At 35.8% G+C, this 21,482-nt stretch overlaps 1 protein-coding gene across 1 annotated transcript in view; it reads left to right on the forward strand.

Moving 5' to 3' along the window:
- Positions 1-21,482, forward strand: part of ABCA13 (ATP binding cassette subfamily A member 13) — a 168,900-nt gene that overhangs the window by 91,215 nt on the left and 56,203 nt on the right. The window contains exons 42-47 of the mRNA XM_052704176.1: positions 11,537-11,783; positions 12,670-12,760; positions 13,938-14,018; positions 15,558-15,676; positions 16,031-16,118; positions 20,342-20,450. Of these exons, the coding sequence (XP_052560136.1) occupies positions 11,537-11,783; positions 12,670-12,760; positions 13,938-14,018; positions 15,558-15,676; positions 16,031-16,118; positions 20,342-20,450 (735 nt within the window). The remainder of the gene's footprint in view (positions 1-11,536; positions 11,784-12,669; positions 12,761-13,937; positions 14,019-15,557; positions 15,677-16,030; positions 16,119-20,341; positions 20,451-21,482) is intronic.

Raw genomic sequence — 21,482 nt, forward strand, 5'->3', positions numbered from 1 at the left:
AAATGTCATGCATATATACATATAGAACAAGATGTGAGGTTGTGGTTTAAAATTTACTATTTCTCATTTCTAACTAATTGAAAATAATGAAGAAAAGTGTTGTACCATCTCATCTTATGATGGAAGAGATACTGCCTTTTCTATTCTTTTTAGAGGAAGCATGATCATCTCTAGAGAGACATTTTTTGTGACAAGACAGGTGTGTTAATGTGATGGCGATGACTACATGTTGAATTTCTATATATCTCATCCTATCTCATATCTCATCTTCCGTGCTTAGGTATTTCTTGGAGTTGAAGGACAGAAGATTCAAATAGTTGTGGATGCACTAAAAATACTTTGCTTATCCAAAGTTAATTGGTGTAATGTGAACTGTCTTAGCACTTCAACCAAGTGATCAAGTCATCCCACTTCAGTAGCTTGTATGTCTTGCTTATTAGCATTTTGATTTCTCCTTGACAATATGTTTCTTTAGGTTCTGGTTTTTCTCTTAGATTTGCCAGTGCTTCCTTTTCTCCCTCTCTTCCCTTCTCTCCCTCCCTCTCTCTCACTTGTGTGTGTACATATATAAACACACAGAATCACACAGAATCACAGAATCACAGAATCACCTGGGTTGGAAGGGACCTCAAGGATCATGTAGTTCCAACCCCCCTGCCTAGCAGGGCCACCAAACATCCACATTCAGACCAGGTTGCCCAGGACCCCGTCCAACCTGGCCTTGAACACGTCCAAGGACGGGGCGTCCACAACCTCCCTGGGCAGCCCGTTCCAGGGCCTAACTACTCTCCTTGTGAAGAACTTTCCCCTAACATCCAACCGAAATCTTTCCTCCTTCAACTTTGATCCATTTCCCCTAGTCCTGCTGTTGTCAGCCCTTCTGAAGAGTTTACTCCCCTCCTGGGTGTAGGTTCCCTTCAGGTATTGATAGGCTGCAATGAGGTCGCCCCGCAGCCTTCTCTTCTCCAGGCTGAACAAGCCCAACTCCCTCAGCCTGTCCTCATAGGGGAGGTGCTCCAGCCCCCTGATCATCTTAGTCGCCCTCCTCTGGACCCTTTCCAAGATCTCTCTGTCTTTCTTGTACTGAGGGAACAAGAAGAACACACCAGAAGAATGTATTGGTATGGCAGCAGAGATTGAACCTTCCTGCCGATATTCCACTATATTTTGTTACTGTGTGACAGATGGCAGCAGAGGGACGGTCTGAGAGAATGGCATCTGATATGGGAGTGTAGCTGGAGCAAAGGTGTGCCACTGAATTCCTCTGTGTGGAAAAAAATGGCACCCGCTGACATTCATTGAAGCTGGATGTTTATGGAAAGCAAACAGTGGATGTGAGCACAGTGAGGTGGTGGGTGGTGCATTTCAACTTTGGTGAACAGCAAGCCATGTTCCGGATGGCCATACAGATTTTTATAATAGTGGCATGCAGGCTCTTGTTCATTTGTGGTGAAAATACATAACTAATGGTGCTGACTGTGTTGAGAGACTTTGCTTTAAATTACTGTGCAAATATAAAATATGACCTCTACCTCTGCAACCTTGCCTAATTTTCAAGAATTTCCTGTTGTTTTCTATCAGTTCATATATACTGTTTGGGCTATTACAATAGCTACATACAAGGGAGATGGTATTGCTAGCCTTTATGAAATTTTACAGCATTTTTAAAATCCTCTCTTTTAATGAAATATTCAGCAGGCTTATTCTGCAGGACTGCTTGTCTTTCATTTCGTATCATAATAATTCGTAAGTAATTCTTAATTAATTAATAAATAGAGAAGTAGAAATCTTCCTAGGAAATTAGAGGAGATCCTAGCAGACAGGATTCCTATATTAAATTACTGCTTTTGTGAATGACTTTGTCATTGTGCTTTTTAGTGATGTCTCATTTTTTTTTTTCACATTTGTAACATTTCCAAAAATCTGTATTCAATGGCAAGTTAAAACAGCAAGGTGATGGGCTGACTAATGCAACACTAATGTGGGCACACACATAGAAATTTTTACTTCCTAGTTTAAATATAATATATTAATATAATTAATATAATAAACCTTTTTGGTTCATGCTCTTTCTGTTGCTCAGTAGTATGAGTTTTACAAAGATAGTATTTTCAGTGTTCAAGATAAACTGTTAATTTATCTCCTTCATAATATGGGATCTTTATGTTGGAGGAAATTTTGACTCAGAGAATTGAAGTCTCAGATATGATATCAGAAAACATTTATTCTTAATGGCTTGTCTCACGAGTGGAATCATTTTTAATAAAGGGGTTGTGTTCTTCTGAAGGCATCCTAATCTTCAAACTTCTTCATTCTTACTATATTTTATGCACCCTTTTTGGTCACTTAAACTGTGCTTGGTAAATATTCAGTACTTTAGATAGGATTCAGACTCTTATGATTGGGCCATAACTTTATTAAAGGAAAAGTTTAAGTAAATAGTTGTTCCATAATCCAAGTTTAGCCTTCCTTAATAAAAGAAATGAAAATACAGTGAAGAGGAAGAAATGATGTAATAAAGCTTAACGTACTGTGAAATAGGATGATGTTTGTAAATCAACGAGGCTCTTTGGTAAATATTTTACAGTTCCTTATATGAATATTATGATACATCAGAATGAAAAGCTCTTTGTTCACTCATGTAAATTATCAAGCCCAAAAATGTAGAGCGTGATTTAATTTATTAACTAAATGCGAAACGCCTTTCTGAGAGGAAACAAGCACATGACATTTTTTTGCCAGCCTCAGTGTGTGAGGTTATCTTATTCTTATGAAAACAATGACTTTGTAAATTAATTTTCTATTTCAAGGAAGAGTAGCTGATGTAAGTTACTAAATCCATTTAATCAGGTCTGAATGGATGCTGGAGAAAAATCTATTTTATGGGATCAGATTTGGGGCAAGTGGTGGTCTAGTATTTTATATATTTGAGAAGTGGTGATACTAGTATCTTCTGTCAGAGACATGTTCGGCATATCTCTTATCCTAATTGTAAGAATAATTTAATTTCTTAAAAGTGGTGGTGAGGGTGTGGCAGCATTCAGGTAGTGAGATTGATTGGCCATAGACATAGGACTGGAGCCTTGTTTTCTTAGGGATTGCACAATGTAATTAGAATATGAGTTACCTTAAATTGATGAAGTATTTTGTACAAACTCCTCTGCACCTTCTCTGTCAAGGGTTAGTTCCTCCACAAATGCAGATTCTATCCTCTCTAAAGAGAAGATTGATGAGGGAACATACAGCAGACATTTGTGAAAGCATAAAAGGAATTATTGGAAATCCATGCTAATTTAGCCAATATGATTCAGGTTAACCCCTGAAGGGGAAGAAAAGTGAAATAGAGTAAGTTTTTGTCCTAGTGATTTGAAGTGTTCAACATGGAAGTGCTGGAAGTATAGATTAATACAGATGAAGGCTTGATAGCACAAATGGATTGATGCTTGATAGCAGCTTGATGGCAAACTGAACATGAGCCAGCAATGTGCCCTAGCAACCCAGAAAGTATTCTGGACTGCATCAAAAGAAGTGTAGCCAGTAGGGCAAGGGAGGCAGTCCTGTCCCTCTGCTCTGTGCTGGTGAGGCCTTATCTGGAGTACTGCATCCACATGTGGAGTCCTCAGTATAGGAGAGACATAGACCTGTGGGAGAACATCCAGAGAAGGGCCAAAAAATGATCCAAGGGATGGAACACCACTCCTATGAGGTCAGGCTGAGAGAGCCTGGAGAAGGCTGCTAGGTGTCCTAATAGCAGTCTTTCAGTATCTAAAGGGGGACTGTAAGAAAGAAGGGGACAGACTCTTTAGCAGGGTCTGTTGTGATTGACAATGGGGAAATGGTTTCATACTTAAAGAAGGGAGATGTAGATTGGATAAGCTTTTTTTTCTTTTTCTTTTTCTTTTTCTTTTTCTTTTTCTTTTTCTTTTTCTTTTTCTTTTTCTTTTTCTTTTTCTTTTTCTTTTTCCTTTTCTTTTTCTTTTTCTTTTTTTTTTTTTTTTTTTTTTTTTTTTTTTTAATAATAAGGGTGATGAGGCATTGAAACAGATTACCCAGAGAGATGCTGGAAGCCCTGTCCTTGGAGACATTTAAGGTGAGGCTGGACAGGGCTCTGAGCAACCTGATCCAGCTGTAGGTGTTCCTGTTCATTGCAGAGAAATTGGACTAGATCACCTTTAAAGATCTCTTCCAACTCAAATAATTCTATTTGAATTAATTCTATGATTCCACAATTCTGTGATATATATTTTATAAATGAAGATGCTATATGTTTATGTGCATGTGCACACAAAGATTTTAAAGCATGCATTTTGCTTTGTTAACGTTCTTGCATTATGTTGCATTACAGTTGCAAATACAGGTCCTTTAACTTCAACCATGTAAGTAATTTAATCTAAATTGTCATTTTTATCACTGTTTATTTTTAAGAAATTCTTATCAAGCCTAAACATGACTTTTACTTCTGAAATGGAAAATTGCTTAGGGAGAGCTCTGTGTAATACTTCTATTTTCTTGTGTTTCTGTTCTGGTCCTGTTCTGTCAATTTTTTTTTTTTTTTTTTTTGTAAAAGAGCCATCAAAGAGATTATTTCTGAATACTCGTGATTATAGAACATGATTTTGGAACTTCTGTTTTTTCTTCTGAACTTCTGCGTTTTTTTCTTCTGCAGTTGAAAATAATATGAATGTTCAAATGTATTGAGAATACCTTCTCAACTTAAATTTGTATGTTGGCAAATAGAAGTTTTTGGAAGAAGACATACTATTGTATTTAGGAACATAAGGGTATATTTTGCTGCATATTTTTTCTGTATAAATGTCTTAAGAATCACTCAGTAGATGCAATCAATATTTGCATAGATAATTCAGGAACACTAATGTTACTGCTGTGATGAACTTAATCAAGTCAGGTTGTAGGAAGTGAAAATAACATGGAGGAAGGTAAATTTCATCCTTCCTTCATTGTTTTTATAATATCAGCTTTCTTAAGGCATTTTAGTACTTCAGTTTAACCTTAGTATTTAATGACAGAATCATTGGATTGGCTTCGTTTATTTTGCTTGTATATTTGCTGTTGGGAGAATTACTGTCTTTGCATTTCTGAGGCTATGATAAAGTTTTGAACTAAGGTATTATTTGGATTTCTTTACACAGATTTCTTTTTCACACTTTAATCGCTAGAACTATAGGTATAACTGCTTGCTTCTCATTTTCAAGTCAGGACATTGCTAGTAATCACACATCTGTTCTCTAGATGGTAGTAACATTCTGCAGGAGGACAAGAGTTTCATTGCTTAAGCTAACAAAAATCTGGTTTAGGAGCTACAAGGAAAATATGCAGAGCAGATTCGTTCTGAAAGGCAGCATACCAAACAACCAGCACTTAGGGCTGCATTTCTTTTTGTTAGCAGTTCAGGCAATAACTTTGTATGGGTCACAAGGTGACAACTTGTTAAGATTTTTTTATTATCACACTGCTACTAGTTAATTTCTCATCTGAAAAATACAAGTGCAATCTTATGACATATAGACCCTATGTTGGACTTCTGTATAGGTGGTAATTTTAATCTCATTCTGCATGTCTCTCTGTTTTGCAGTTTGTATGGGTTATTGTATTCATTGGAGGCATTAGGAAAAAAAATGGAACACACAGTTCTGTTAACCAAGATCTTTGTAGCAGTTTAGTATCACTATTTATGAGATAGCAGAATGCTTGATGAAGTAAGCTGTTCATCAGATACATTTTTCAATTGTTTGCTGTAGCTGTAGGTCTGAATAAAACATGCCTCTTGTAATATTCACTCATCTTTCAGTTTTGAATTGTTTTCCTGCAGAAATTCTGACATGATTTTATTGTTATTAGAACAATTCCAGTAAGGCAGCATCTAAAAATATTCCTAATTATTCTTAATTATTGCTCCATTTGTTGTCAAAGTTTTCACTGAGTAATTCGAGGAGGCTTGTTCCAGAGTGCTTTTTAATCTTGCATTTAAGCTTTTATGCTGTGATAGAGAGACTGCTCAGCTTGTTTCTCATCTGCTCTTTCGCCAGTTCTTCACCATCACAGTAGAAATACTGTGGGCTGTAGCTCTATTATCTAGATATGAATCAATCTTGAAATGTTGTAACCTTAGTGTAGGTGCGTTTGTCAGATTCTAATAGCTAGAGTATTTATTTACACTTCTGAAAGTATGAGGAAATGATCTCAAATGATGTGCTGTTTATTGTAAAAAGAGTATCTTCTGTCGCAGAAGTTTTATATGGTGAATGTATGCCTGTGCATGCACAAATGTATTCTTACTTTCTGCCAAGTCTGCTTTGTATCAGGTCAGTTGGAGTCTCTTCTAGACAATTCTGACAGACTGTATTTTCCTGCTTTTGTACTTGTAAAGAACATTATATGGACTGCTGTGAATTAAGGCATTGCCAATAGGCTTCTATTTTGTAACCACTTTCCTGTGCCTGTTTTTAATCTCTCCCTCCTTTTTCTCTCATTCCCTTCTCCACATGGCAATTCATTGCAGGTGCATCACTGCAGGGAAGATAGTACTACAATAAAACCAAATATCTATTTGGAAAATTATCTTCTAGAAATTGAAATTTGCGTACTTGTTGCAAGTTAATCATGCGGAAATTTGGAATTGGAGAATTAGGGCTGCCCCAATAACAGTAATTTTCCTTTTCAGGGCATGATACGTTTATGTCCATCTGGCTGAGTTTTTCATCTATCTTTTGTTTCCAAAGAATATGGACTTTTATGATGAATGTTTTCTGGGGACAATGGAGTTGACCACAGAAGACTTGAAGACACTTGTACTTTACTCCAACTTATTCTTCAGTACTATTAGGCAAACTAAAGTATACAGAAGAAAGAAAAATAAAGACAAAGACAGTGAATGATGGAAACAGTGTATTCAGAAATATACCCTTCTCCTTCAAGACCAGACTAGTTTAGATGGCCAATTATCCTTTGTTTTCAGTGCAAGAAACCCTTTTTGATTCTCTTTGGGATGTGCAGGATAATGGATGGTAAGGCAACAACACTGCTGCTTATTTCTTTACACTCAGGCAGCAGTCATATTGTTCTCATTGGTAAAGAAAGGAAAATTAACTATGTCATACTTGAAATCTAATCCCCTTAGTTTTTACCTGTAATAGTTCTTTAATAAATGAAGGAGGTGCTTTTACCACTTACTGTTACATTCCAAAATGCATATATACTCAGATGAATTTTTCTTATGTGTACATGCTTATCCATTTGGCTACTAGTAAAACCAGCAAATGGTGTTTTGACAACAGCAGCAGCTGGAGTGTTTTTTTTCCCTTAGCTGTTATGATGGCTATAACTGTGGTTTCTTGGAAACTCAATGTGAAGTTAATTTCTGTTGTTCCAGACATGTTATGGACTAGTAATAAGAAAAAAGCAGATTCTCACCACCTTTGATCTCTTGCAGTCTACTTTTAAGGCTGAATCCAATGAATAGATAAAGCAGACATATGGGTTTGGGAAGACAAAAGTGTAAACCAGCTGCATAAATTAAAATCAAAGAACTCAGTTCACTGATCCTGCTGTCATGTTACTTTTCTTGTCTCTAGTGGATATTAGTAATGTATTTTCCATTGCTGTTGGCAAAAAAAAAAAAAAAAAGACACTATAACAGCCATCAACTAGTCTTTATCTAATATTCTGGATTGTATTACTAATGGTAATCAGAAAGTATGTTCTCATTAACTATGTGCTTCATTTATGTTTCCTGACACACATACATGTAGGTAGTGCATAAATGATTACAAAAAAGCTACAAGTTTTGTAAAGCAAACAGTAATTTTGTAGGTTCTATCTAAGATAAAAGTAAATTAAGATGTGGTTAATAAATACCAAGGGTATACATAAATACTCTGACATTTTTTTGTGCCGAGTAATTTATACCTCAGGAATCTTTAAAGATTTTTGAGTCAGTTATGGAAAGCCCAATACAGGCTACTTTTTACAGTGTCTGCAGTCAGACAAAATGGCACGATGCATGGAGAACACAAAGAGTTCAGTACATGAATGCATAATGCTGTTATACAAATCAGTTGCGCTTTCACATCTGATAGACAGCAGTACTGAGCACAATATGTCTCAAGACTGGTATGGTAGTAATATAAGTAGATTTGAGGCAAACGATGAAGGTGATTAGGGCTATAAAGATTTTTATAAGAGAAGACTGAGAGCTTCAGATTCTGTATACAGAATATAGATTGGAAGCTCTTATAATCCATCTCCTGTAAAAAGATTTAAGATTGTATCCAGTACCATCAAACAAAATAAATTCAAAACAGATAAATAAGTTAGTGATTTCTGTTGTGGGTTTTTTTTTTTGTTTTGTTTATTTGTTTGTTTGTTTTAACGTGAAACATAATGGCATGAAAGACTTCAAGGTCATAAAGATTAAAATATAAGATGATTTGACACATTCTGCAGAGATTTATATAATGCATATGGACTTTCGTAGAAAAGTCAATAATTGTTAAAAGTTTAAAAAAAAAATGGCTGACACAAACAAATACTTTTAATATAATGATTTATTGCATCTTCTTGTGATACGTCTTGGCTGGCCAGCTTCAGAAATATTGAAAAAATGTCAGGATATTGGGCCAAATGAACCATTGGTATTATTTAGAATGGCAGTTTCTCTTCCTATTGCAATCCGAATGAATTTGTTAGACTTTCTCTCTGCTCCATTTGTCAAGAAACAGCATGAATGGCAGCTTTGATTTCCCTTCCTGCCCTTAGAAAGTAATTGTGATAGCTGTCTTTCAGAGATTCAAAGGGAGCAAACATTTTGAAGGATTTTTCACTCACATTTCATGCTTATAATCTATGAACAGATCTGGGACTATGGTAGATTTTTCATTGTATTCTGCTGCTTTGTACTTTTCTTGCATTTCAATACTTTGAAAGCTTTGATAAGTGAAAGATGGTACATTTTACAATTGCAGAGACACTCAGCTAGAAGTACAGGATCTCATTTATTTTAAAAACACCCATCCCTTGCAAATTATTCTTCTTCCAAGTGCCTCTGTGTGTTAACTGTGGAAAATCTTACCATAATATGATGTAATTCAAAAAGCTTCCATGAAATTTTGCTTAAAAAGATATTCTTTTACTAAGGTTGTCTTCTCCTAGTTACCAAATTTATAGAAAGTCAGGTTCCAAACTGCAAATGGTCTTGACTAGGATATTTGATTATAGGACCACTGTCTGAATTTTGTAGCTACGTTTTTTTCTCCACAAAGGACTAAAATCCTAAGTCCCTTTTGTATGAGTTGATAAGTTAGTAGGACATGTCTGTGATTAAAACTGCTAATAGTCAGAATTTCTGTTCTAAGAGAATATATAAGATAAAAAAATACCACTCAGTATCAGAATTAAAAGAATAAAAACTGTTTTACTTTCCAGAAATAGAAATAAAATTAATTGCTAAGAAGTAATTGGAATCTGATTGAAACAGAAGCTATTTAGGGTATGAAGAAACGTTTGGTGATTATCTTGTCCAGGTTCCTACTGAAAGCAGATCGACTTAGAAGTGGTTATTCAGGGCTTTGTTCTATCTGCGCTATTTGTTGGTTATCACAACAGTTAATTTTTTTCGTGATATATTGAGTAGGAATTTCCTGTATCCTAGCTGGTACCTGTTGCTTCTTTTGCTTTTTACCTGAGCAGAAGCTCTTTTACTCAGCACCACCACTGCCTCTGAGTCCTGTTTCTGAACTCATTCTGTCCACCAACCCTACTGGCAGGTGGCTCTCATCCAAATGCCCACCTCCTACAGCCACCTCCAAACATGTGGGTCTCTACCAGGTGTGCTAGCACATTCTAACCATCATTGTTAGTCAGTGTTTTCCTCACAACTGGCCTTTAGGGATACTATAAACCCTTTTGCTGCAGCCAGTACCACCAATCCAGTCCTAAGTATGGTGCAGAGAGCATGGCTTTGTTGTCTTTCTCACCCTACTTGTTCTAAGGATGTTGTGGAAGACCACGTCATAGGCTGCATTCAGTCAAGGTAAAAAAAACAACACTACTCATTCCTTGTTCACTAAACCAATCTTGTCTTTGTAGCTCTTAGGGCCAAATAAGTCCTGGCCTTGGCAAATCCATTCTGGCTATTCTCATGCACCTTATTTTTTTTGTTCATCTTGAAGGTGGATGTCATATTTATCTTTTCCAGAAATCTTAATTTGGAAGCCCACAATACATTCTATGTCACCGTGAAGTCCTCCCACTTGACTTATGTAGGATCAAACCATAGATGCTGAGATCTCCCACAATGTGTCTACTTGAATATAATTGAAATCTTCCATAGCAAAGCACATATAGTTTTTAATATAAGAAATTACAAGTTTACAGTCTGCCTACTGGTTGTTAGATAGCAAAGACTTTGAGCTGTATTGTTCAATGGCCACTCAGTCAGAAATTCAACATCTCTTTTCTGTTTTTCCCCTTGTTTGTCCTACGGTACTCTCTTCTGGGATTAAATTTCTAGTAAACTAGGAGAAACTGTGCAAAGCGAAGGACAGTTAATTTAAGGTTACTTGAAAGCTCTCTTAAAAATAGTTGTTAAAATGTAACATGGAAGTGCTGTCTTAAGAGACAAATCACAGGAGATTGTAAAATATGATATGTCTTTGAGCGCTATGATAAACGGACTGTACAGTTTTGTTACAGTGCAAATTTTTGTGGTGATAAATCTACTTGGGACTGCTATGCTCTAAGGAGGAAAAGAGGCTGAAGGTAGGTTCAGTCTGGCAAAGCTGGAGGAGCTGCTAATAGCCTGCACATACCTAAAAGGCATTACAGCCTAAAATAGAGGCCAAGTGATTGGTATGTCTCACAAGTATACACTCCAGCACAACAGTAGACACAAAGTGCAACAAAATTAAATCCTTTGAGAGCATATCAGGAAAATTTGATTGGTGAGATGTCAGTAAACTGTGGGAAAACTCCCATGTGAATGTGACAGTCTATTGACTGGGACTGTGAAAATTGCTTTAACTAAAATATGAATAAATGTTATCAGTCCTCTATGAGCAGAGAAAGGGAATGCTTTTATGAGAATTTACCTTTCTAGAATCTATGTGTTGTAACATACTCTGTAGAGTTCTGTTGAAATCCCTGAGGAAGAGTTGCCACTGATTTCAATCGTTGCAGATCGTGACCTTGGTGCTAATAGAAACCATGTTTCTTGGTCATCTGTCTAGAAGCAAACATGACAGTGCACACAGAATGGATATACCAGTGCAAACACCACAGACAAATAAGTATCCAGTTCTCCTTTATTTGTGTACAGCGAGTACAGAGATAAGACTGTAGGTTTATAGGCAGAGTTAACTAATTTTACTGAGATGGGGGAGATTTGTACTGCTCCACCCAGTTGGATACTATAGATTTGTGTAGTTTTTCATTCCTATCAAAAAGTTGTGTTTTATATTTGAAAATACACGTAATGTAATTTGATTTTCTTCAGGTTTATTTTTTAATTTCTGTCTTGCAGATATCTCACTTATGGAGGCCTCACGTGTGTGTGGAACTAATCTCATTCTTACACAGATTGCTGCCCTTCTGCTGAAGAGGTTTCACCACATTAGGCGAGACTGGAGAGGAACTCTATCAAATGTGCTTCTTCCAGTCCTTTTTGTTGCACTGGCAATGGCCTTGTTTAGTGTGAAGCCTCTGGCTGTTGATTATCCTTCTCTTAAGCTGACACCAAGACTTTACAAGAATGCAGAATCCTTCTTTAGGTAAAGAACTCATTGATCATCAATATCCAGGCTTCTGGAACCTTTATCCTTGAGTTCCCATATTTTTATGGGCATTTGTATTCTTCAAGTAATGATAAATTCATTTGTGTTTTTTGCTTGTTCCTTAGTTTTACAGTAGCTGTTTATTTTTCAGTTGTTTATTACATTTTTTAGATTATTATGAGGGGGACTTATGAGAGAAACAAAAAAGTAGAAGGGCATTATATGAAGTATTTGCTGGAGGAAAGACACAGACTTTGGAGTAGTTTGCATTCAATACAGACTGCATATATGTAAATGTTTAAGTGCATTTTAAAAAGTCTTTGCATGCTTCAGCGTACTTAATTGATTAGATTAATATTTTTCTGAAAAAGTTCTCAGGTTAGACAGTACCACACAGTACTAAGGAAGTTTGTGCCCTTCTAGCTGAACCTCTAGTTTTTGTATTTTTAGCTTTAAAGCCATCTAAAGTATTATTTCTCTACAATATCTATAGCTTATAGTGGACTTACTCTGTATTACCTGTAAATCAGACAGAGTTTTATCTATTGGACAAATATCCAGATGTATTAATAAGATAATATGATGATGTTGAATTTATAAATGAAACACAAAACACTTATAACATGTCTGTAATGAGAAGAATGCTTGTCGGGAGAAGTTTAGATTTGTTTAGGGGTAATTGCATTGAATTTTCTTTACAAGTTCAGATGTAGGTTTTGAAATTTCTTGTTTTGTATGTTTCTTATGCAGAGATTTGTTAGTTCTTTCTTTTGTAGAAAACATGTAGAACTGTGAAGCTGAAAGTTACTAGAATTAGACAAATTAACATGTTTGTGTTTCTTTCCTCAAACCACTCCTTTACCATTTGGTCCACTTGGAACAGCTCTGGAGATGATAATCTAGGAAACCTTTCTGAGATTCTACTGAGATATTTCTTTGACTGGGACTTCACATGCATGCATTCAAAACAAGGGTAATTGAATAATGTAACTACTTTAACATGTTCTATATTGATTTAACACTTGCTGCTAACTTGAAATGGAGATGCAGGTAGTAGTGAGGAAATCAATAAATCTAGCATAATTATATTTTCTTTGAAATTTTAACAGAAAAAATTAATTAGCCTTATGTGGGATCTCAGAAAAAATTTGCTGATTGCATATAGCTAAACAAAAGAGAAAATAGAAGCATAGATAAAAACAAAAGATGTAAAGAAGCAGTGAATGTATTATTTTTTTCTTTTTAGTGTGAACTGTCTCAGCCTTCTCTCAGCAGTCATAGAATAGTGTAGCTTGGAATGGACCTTCAAGGTCATCTAGTTCCAACTCCCTGCCATGGGCAGGGCTGCCACCCGCCAGCTCAGGCTGCCCAGGGTCCCAACCAATCTGGCCCATCCCCTCCAGGAATGGGGTACCCACAGCTTCTCTGGGCAACCTGTGCCAGTGCCTCGCTACACTCTGAGTAAAGAATTTCCTAGCATCTAACCTAAATTTCTGCTCTTATAGTTTAAAGCCATTACCCCTTGTTCTGTAACTCAGACTGTAGAAAATGTCATCTTTGTTGTTAGCTTCCTCAGTACTAGAAGGTTGATGAGGTATCCCTGGAGCCTTTTCTTCAACAAAAATCTCAGCTTGGAGGTCCATCTCTCTCAGTCTTTCTTCATTGTGCTCCAGCCCTCTGAATGTGATGCTGTTAAATCTGCTTTGACTAAGGAGCTAGTATCCAGATAGAATACGTGTAAACAGGCTTAATTGTTAAAGGTCTGATTCAAATCCCTTAGATGTCAGTGACAGATTTCTCATTAATTTCAGGAGGATTTTGAATAAGTCTCTTAACTTGTATGAATGTGGGTTAGACAATAATTATTATTGTGTCTGTTAGGAAGAGTTCCAGATGTTCTGCATTCCTAACTTTAGATAGTAACTATTCGTTACTTACCTTACTGATGCAAACACAAAGCATGCAAATTCTTTGTTGCTTTACTGACATAAATATTTGTTGTGAATCCCCTTTAAACTCAAATAAACAAAACCAGATATTCAGCTGCTGCTATGGTAAAACACTAGGAAGGTTCTCAAGATACTAGATTTAGTTATTTCTGAGTTTCTTCTATAATACTTTCTCTTCATGGTTGTTTATATAATTATGTTTATTCCCATTAGAAAAAATTCATGCTGGCAGGTGGAATCAGATTCACTCCTGAATTCATGTGGATGCATGTCTGAAAAGGAGGTATGTATATCTCTGTGTATGTATTTATGTAAAAAAATTTTGTGTGTTATATGCAGTACCTGAACTATTCTTTTTGAAGAGGCAGGGGAATAGCTGAGGAGGTAAAATCTTAGAATGCTGACCTTTTTTTTCCTGACCAGATATTGCTTTATCTCATCTAGTAATTGGCTTATGTATTCTGAGGTATTCAGAGAAAAAGCCTGCACAATTTTGTTACGTATCTAAGTGCGTGTATTTGTGTATAGTAGAAATGTCTGTAGATTGAAATAGCAGGAATCAAAGATAGGTGAACTCTTCTCAGCAGATGCAGCTTGGCTTCAAACATGGTATAAGACTTTGCTTACAAAACAGTCATGCAGAATAAAGTTAAAACTTTACACTTGATTCCCTGAAAAACTACCTGCTCTAAAATGGAAAGGGCAGGTTTTTCTAGCTGTTAGACTCTACCAGAGAATCTGTGATTGACTAGCATTTAATTGTTAGAGTTTATTTTTGTTTTGAACTGTATATGTGAAAATAAAATAGCTTTTCAGGGAAGAATTTTGGAAAAGTTAATGAATTTCTAATCTTTTTCACTAGTGACTTTTCCAGTTGAATTGTTCTGATACTGAGAAGTAAACTGGGATGTGAAACTGTGTATGCACTAAGTTATTTGCCTTGATGGGACCATTTCATCAATTATTTACATCCTTATGAAGGAGATAAATTTATTGGAGTGAGAGTTGCATCTGAAATTTTAGGAAAATTAGAAGGGGGAACTAATTTTTGACTTCACAGGGCAAGGAGCACCTTTTCCTCTAATACTGTAGAACGATACTGAGAATAAAACAAGCTTAAATAAACTGAGTGGGGACTCAGTGTCAGGGAGAGACCCACTAACTGGAACTTCAAAGGTAATTTGTCAGTGGAGGCATAAATTTTATCTGGAGCTATGGAAAGCTAGAATATCTGGTACTGATTTATAACCACGTAGGGTCAAGATGTCAAATAAGCATCGCAATTTTTCAGATTTTATGTATTATATACTTTATGAGGTTGCTCAAGTATCACATCATAATAACTGTGAGAATATTCAACTGAATTGCTAGAAAACACCTTCCTTTTTTTCCCCCACTACTGTCCCTCAGTGCATGAATCAGAATTTTTGTCTTCATCCTATATTCTATTTGTGCCTTTTGTGTTTATTTTCAGGCACAAAAGTGAATAGAAGTCTTGTTGTCTTTTTCATTGCTGTAATCCTGTCTAAATTTATATTTAAGTTTTGATGTTTTCAAAACAAAACTGACAGGGTTGCAAGGGAAATCAAAGGTGGTACTCGTATGTAGGTGACAGTTACAATTATTTGAGATGCTTTATAAAAATGAAACCATACATAATTTATTCAAAAGTTATTGAAGCTAAAAAAAGTTAAACTCAGTTGACAAGCAATGCTGCAAAAACTGTGTACAAATTTGAAAAAAAAGGCTAAATTTAGTGATGCTGATTTTTAAATGATTTTTTAAAGGCCATTTGAGTTATTTTCTGTATACTGTTTTCCAGATGTGTCCAAGTTTCAATACCTCTGTTCCCTATGTGAAAAATAAGAGAGGACATATTTTATACAATCTCTCAGGGTTGATTGTGGAAGAATATTTAGTGAGGCCTTCCAACAAAGAAAGGTAACCTAATTCTAAAATGACAAAGCAGTTTATCCTTTGTGTATTAAAAAAACAAACAAACAATAGTAATTCTTTCTGATCCAAAGCACAGGACTGTGTAAGGGGGCAGTTGTCTTTATCTATTGTTTTTTGTTAAGCTGAATAGCCTTGTATAAAGGTGACATGGAACTCCCTGTATAGCAGTTTCTCCAAGATTCCTCCAGCAGTTGTCACTGACTCTTTCCACACAGTAATTTCAGTTGAAAAATAATGTGCTAATTTAAATATTACCACTTTATCATTGCAAAAAATGACTGCTAAGGAAGATGGAGTTTAAGCTAGGTAACTTTCTATCACCTTTTTGTCTGTTACCAGATATGGTGGTTGGTCTTTTGGTGGGAAGAAAGCTTCTGAGTATCAAGAACAAAAATGGAATAATATGAAATATAAGCCTCTGGTTAAGGTAAGGATTGCACATGTGCACACAGATGTTCATTTCTTGCTTCTTTAGGGTCCAGACTTCACTGCACTTGGCAAATAATAAATCATTATATAAAATTCTTGTATTTATAAATTGGTCTCTGTCTGTAATTCTTGAAAATTTCCCATGTTCTGAAAAGTGGTTTTAAATGAGTCAAATGATAAGCCTTCTGTTGTTTATCCCATGTTTACCCCAGTTATTTCAGAGTCTAACTGAGCTCATCTTTAAAACTATTTTTTTAGGTAGCAAGTGCAAATATCATTTTATATTCATTTGTACTCTGTAAAGTCAATGTCTGTCTGAACCCTTCTTTATTTTTGGCTTAAAGCTTGCTTTCCAAGGCATTTCTTGCAATAAGGCTCTGTCTTATTCAGGAGGCAAGTGGTGGGTGTTGCTGTGTGGCAGTCAACATCACTCTGTGGACAACTTTACATTTGAAAGTATTTCTTTGAAACTGCATTCTGAACAGAGTGTTCAGAAGAACTTACTAGCAGAAGCTCTGGCCTATGACCAAATAACTCCAGTTTGGTATGGGAGACTGGGGAATGATATCATCATATCCTGTGAAAAACAGGATGCACGTAGGCCCTCCCTGCTCCCTCTCATCTGCTGGCAAGACCTAGAAGTTGGGAACAAAGGAGTTTCTGCTGACCCAAAGCCAGAAGCTGCCACTCCAGAGAGAGCTGACTCAGTGATTTTGGATCTGAGCTGTCACTCCAAAGAAAGCTGACTCAACCACTGTGGACTTATTTATAACTTGGTACAGTCGTTGTCATCATCCTCAACTAAACAACAACCTCAAACACTACTGACAATCAAAATCTAAACTACAAGCAGTGCTGGAATTCTGGTGGTGACTGCCTCTCTCTTGCTTCCTATAAGGACTCATTGCTTTTATTTTCTATCTTTTCTATTGCCCATCTTCCCTTCCCCATATCCCTAAACAACTAGGATTTGTAATAAATTGGTCGTGCTACCTTTTGATCCATTATGCCTTAATCTCTCCATCTGGGTATAGATATATTAAAATATCCTCTCCCTCCTATAAATTGGAGTGAGACAGTGCCTGAATTGGGGAAGAAAGTATCAACTGAATGTCTCAGAAATTTGTTATTGATCTTGTACCATTTTTGCAATAAATATTTTTTGTCTTTGCTACGTTTCTCTCTCTTTTTTCTTTCACATTTTTTTTCCACTCCCACTCTTTGTTTTATAAAAATAAAGATTTAGATTCTGGGAGTAGTTACTTCTACATAACAAGTGGAAATTAATTTTGCATAACTAACCTGCAACTTCCCATTTTTATCCCAGAGGAACTTGCACCTTGATGAAATTGGTTGAGCTGTGAAATCTGGGTATCCTCTGACAGTGGACTGTACTGTCTTGCAGTTCTGCACAGAGCTACCCTTGAGAGCCCGGAACAGAAAGATCTTTCTAAATGCAGTTGAAGTCAGGAGCTTTTTCTGGAGGACTTCTTGTATGCACTGGAAAGATGTAACTTGGATTGGGATCTAGAGGCTAATGGGGAATTTTCAGAACAAAATATTTTTTTTCCTCTTGGGAATGTTTTGCGAAGTTCTTTTGAGGACCACTCTAATGTAAGACCAGTAAGGAGGAGAACAGTTTTGAAGAATCTTAGTAACCTCTTCTCTTTTTATGCAAGGAGAAGATTTCTTATTAGAGGAAGCTGTGAAACTTGACTTTCTGGATTACAAATTGGAGTATGAGAGAAAGATCTTTGTCTTGAAAATGTTTTGGTCTTGGCACTAGATGCAATTTTCTCTTACAAATGAAGAAGAAAAACAAAAGCGTAGTTAAGCTCTATCTCAAATTCCCTTTTGGTACAAAGTGCAGTTAAAACAGTACGTAGTGACTGCAATGCCCTTTCATTGTACTTTTGTTTGAAAATATCAAATATAAACACTCTGCCTTATAAATATTTTCATTTAGGTCATTTGTAATCTCTTTAACCTCCAGATTTCTTATACCTATGAACTCCAGTTCCATAAATCCTTACTTAGTAATTTGAAGTAAGATGTGTTCTTCTGACTGCTGTTTTCATCCTCTGTATCTTCATAGCTTTAAAACTACTGTTTTGACATGCAAGCACTATGGTTTTTGACAGGTTCCTTTATTTATTTATTTATTTATTTATTTATTCATTCATTCATTCATTCATTCATTCATTCATTCATTCAATGTCTTATGCATAAAGCTCCACCTGGTATTGACAAAAGGATAAATTACAATTCTATGTTTGTGAGTAAGATTCGTATTTCAAAGCCAAAGAAAATATCAGAGTGGATTTATAAAGGGCACTGTGTTATCTAAAATACCTCCTGGAAGTGGCTTTCAACTGATACAGTGTCAAATTATTGCATTAACCTTTCAATAATTAATGACCAGACTTTTACTTTGACCTTTCAGGCTTGTTCATGAGACAGTGAATGTACCATTTACATAGCTTCATATGAAATAAAATGAGAAATTTGCATTTGAAGAGACTTACTGTTTGATTCTTTTCATTTTAGAAAACTTTGGAATCTTTCTGTTATTCCCTATTCCATTAGTCAACTTATTTTTCCTGTTCAAATTAAAAATACCTATTCAAATTCTGAAATAGTTTTTACCAACAGTGAATGTGTATGTGTTCAGAGATAACATGGAAAAATAACATGGTGACCTGCAAACAGTCTAGGAGACTCCTAGAGTCCATTGGCGACTACTTTCTGGTTCAGGTATTGGACATGCCTGGACCAGAAGTGAAGCAGTGCTGGACCTGTTACAGTTTGACAGCATGGTATAGGGTAGGGAGGGAACTAAATGGGATGACTTGAGCGTTTCAGACCTTGCCTCATAGCAGAATACAGGGGGGAGATCCAAGCAAGTAGATAGTAAGGAAAATTAATTCAGAAGGAAAGAACTATTAGGAGAGAGAAATAGAACTGAAGAGTAGATAGCCTGCGCTAGGAAGCATGGAGAAGAACATGGCAGAAAAGCCAAAGTCTGGATCCTAGTGTCCAAGTAAGGATTGTGATGGATTCTAGAAGGGAAAAATACACTATTATCTGCAACTAATTTGGGGGAAAGAAAAAATTAAAATAAAAAAGGCAGATATATGTGGAAGAGGACTAGATAAAAACAGCACCTTGAGTAATGGAAAAGTATTATTCATGGAAGTTTCCAAGACATAACTGTAATTTCAGAACAGTTTTAGGAAAAATGAAATCTTGGAAGATGAAGTTAAGGCAAGAGAAACCTACATTAAAAAACATGTGCTTTGACATACAACTCATAGTCCAGAGACAAAGTGAGAACCGTCAAGTGACAACCTGAGATGAACAAAATGCATATTAGCAAATAATTGATAGCAAATAGAAAAAGGATAAGAGTTTGTCAACTGCATAAACAAAAAAGGGAGATGAAAGCTTGATATCCAGTGAGGAATGGACAGTAATTGAAGATGATTTTAAATGTGCTTCCAAAACTGAAAACAAACATGCTTTGTTTTCTCTGATCTAGTTTTTGGTATGGATAATGTAGGATTAAAGGCACTTTGATTAACAGTTATGGAGGCATAGAAATGAAATTGATTTCCAAAGGAAAAGGAAAATTTAGACCTCCACGTACTCAGTTTTGGGACATAATTAGCCTATCGGCATTGATTCTTGCACATGGAATCCTAGGAGAATATGCATTTTGAGTATATTAATCAAGTTGGGTCAGTTCTGTCTGATTTAAAGATAAAGTGTATGTTACATCAAAAATGCTTCCCTATGGTCCTCAGACTTTGATAAGTCTTTTTGGAATGTCAATAATTAACATGCTTCACTTACAACACTATTTCTCTTCATCTTTTCTGTTTTTGTTTAAATTGGAATATATTGCTTTTACATTGCAATCCTGTATTATTTGCTCAACCAAACGTTTGTGAAGTAAAAAAGTGTTTCATTAAACCAGAGAATCTCAGTTAATTATTCTGTTTGCAACTTCAACAGTAGTAAACAACCTGCTGCATTGTGTTGAAAGACTGGTACAAATAAAGCAATTCTGTTCTGCCTAGGCCATCTTCTTCTGTAAATAAATGCATTAAAAGGAGAATTCATCTTCAATATCTTTATGCAATTCTTTAAATTATGGGTGTTTTCAGATCAGTGTTCAGACTCTTTTGATTTTTGATTCACAATTTCCATTCTCTCTTTCAGGTGTGGTATAACCAAAAAGGTTTCCATTCACTGCCATCCTACCTAAATGAACTCAATAACTTCATTCTGTGGCTGAATTTGCCCCCAGCTGTGGATTGGAGACAATATGGTAATATTTCTTTAATTGTCTGTTAATATCTGTTATGGTTTTATGATTTTTGTTATCAGTATTCCACATCATAACATCATGTAGTACATTGGCAGTTGAAGAGTTAATGCTGCATTTCCATGGATTGTCAATAATTCAAGGTACCTGGTTCTCAGAAAGAGCCAACTACAGATCCCAGAAAACTTCACTGTTCTGTCTCTGTTTTCCATACAAAGGGAAAGACAAAGTTGTTTGGGGGTCATGAGGCTACCCCTTCTTTTTCCACTCATTTCTGTGGTGTGTGCTCCTTAGCTTTCTCGCCTTCAGCATTAGAGTAAGGCCTTTTGAACAATCTCTCTCTCATTTTATTTATTAGCTTCAATTTCACCTTTATTGTATTACATTGTGTTATCTCACATTCCACTGTCGTATATATAGTAAATTAGTTTCCTCTGTTAGCTCGCTGCCACTGTTTTGTTTTTAGGCACATCTCTCTACCTTTTACCTTTTTCTCCCTTCCTCATCTCCTGCTGCTTGGGTCCATGGGTCTCCCTAACCTGTTATTCATAGAACCAGGCTGAACCAGGCCAGTTGACAGTATCTTTTGAAAAAATAATTTTTAAATAAAATAAGTTTCAGTATGAAGGATTGACATGGTATCAAGTCAGATTCAAGAGTAACAGGCTTCATAGGATATTTTGGAAATGAAATAGCATGTTTATCTGTGTGAAGAATGTTGTGTGCAAGGAGGTAACATTTGAATTGTACTGTCTCATCCATACACATTTTTTATGAAGGATATTCCTATGGACTAAGTGTAAATTGGCTTGCTATGATAGGGATGCTTATTCTCTGGGAAAATACGACTTGCTTAAACAGAATGTTTAATGTGCAAGAATATGAATTTATAACTTATTTATTACCTTAATTTTATTAAGTAAATACTTAAAGTAAACCCAGTGCATCTATTGAATTTACACTGTAGTGTAACGTAGTGAATTCTTAGTACGTTGAAATCTGAGTTTGTTAGTTCAGGCTAAATGTTGTTCATTC

This window comes from Tympanuchus pallidicinctus, unplaced genomic scaffold, assembly GCF_026119805.1.
Source record: "Tympanuchus pallidicinctus isolate F22 unplaced genomic scaffold, pur_lepc_1.0 scaffold5, whole genome shotgun sequence".
Taxonomy (NCBI): domain Eukaryota; kingdom Metazoa; phylum Chordata; class Aves; order Galliformes; family Phasianidae; genus Tympanuchus; species Tympanuchus pallidicinctus.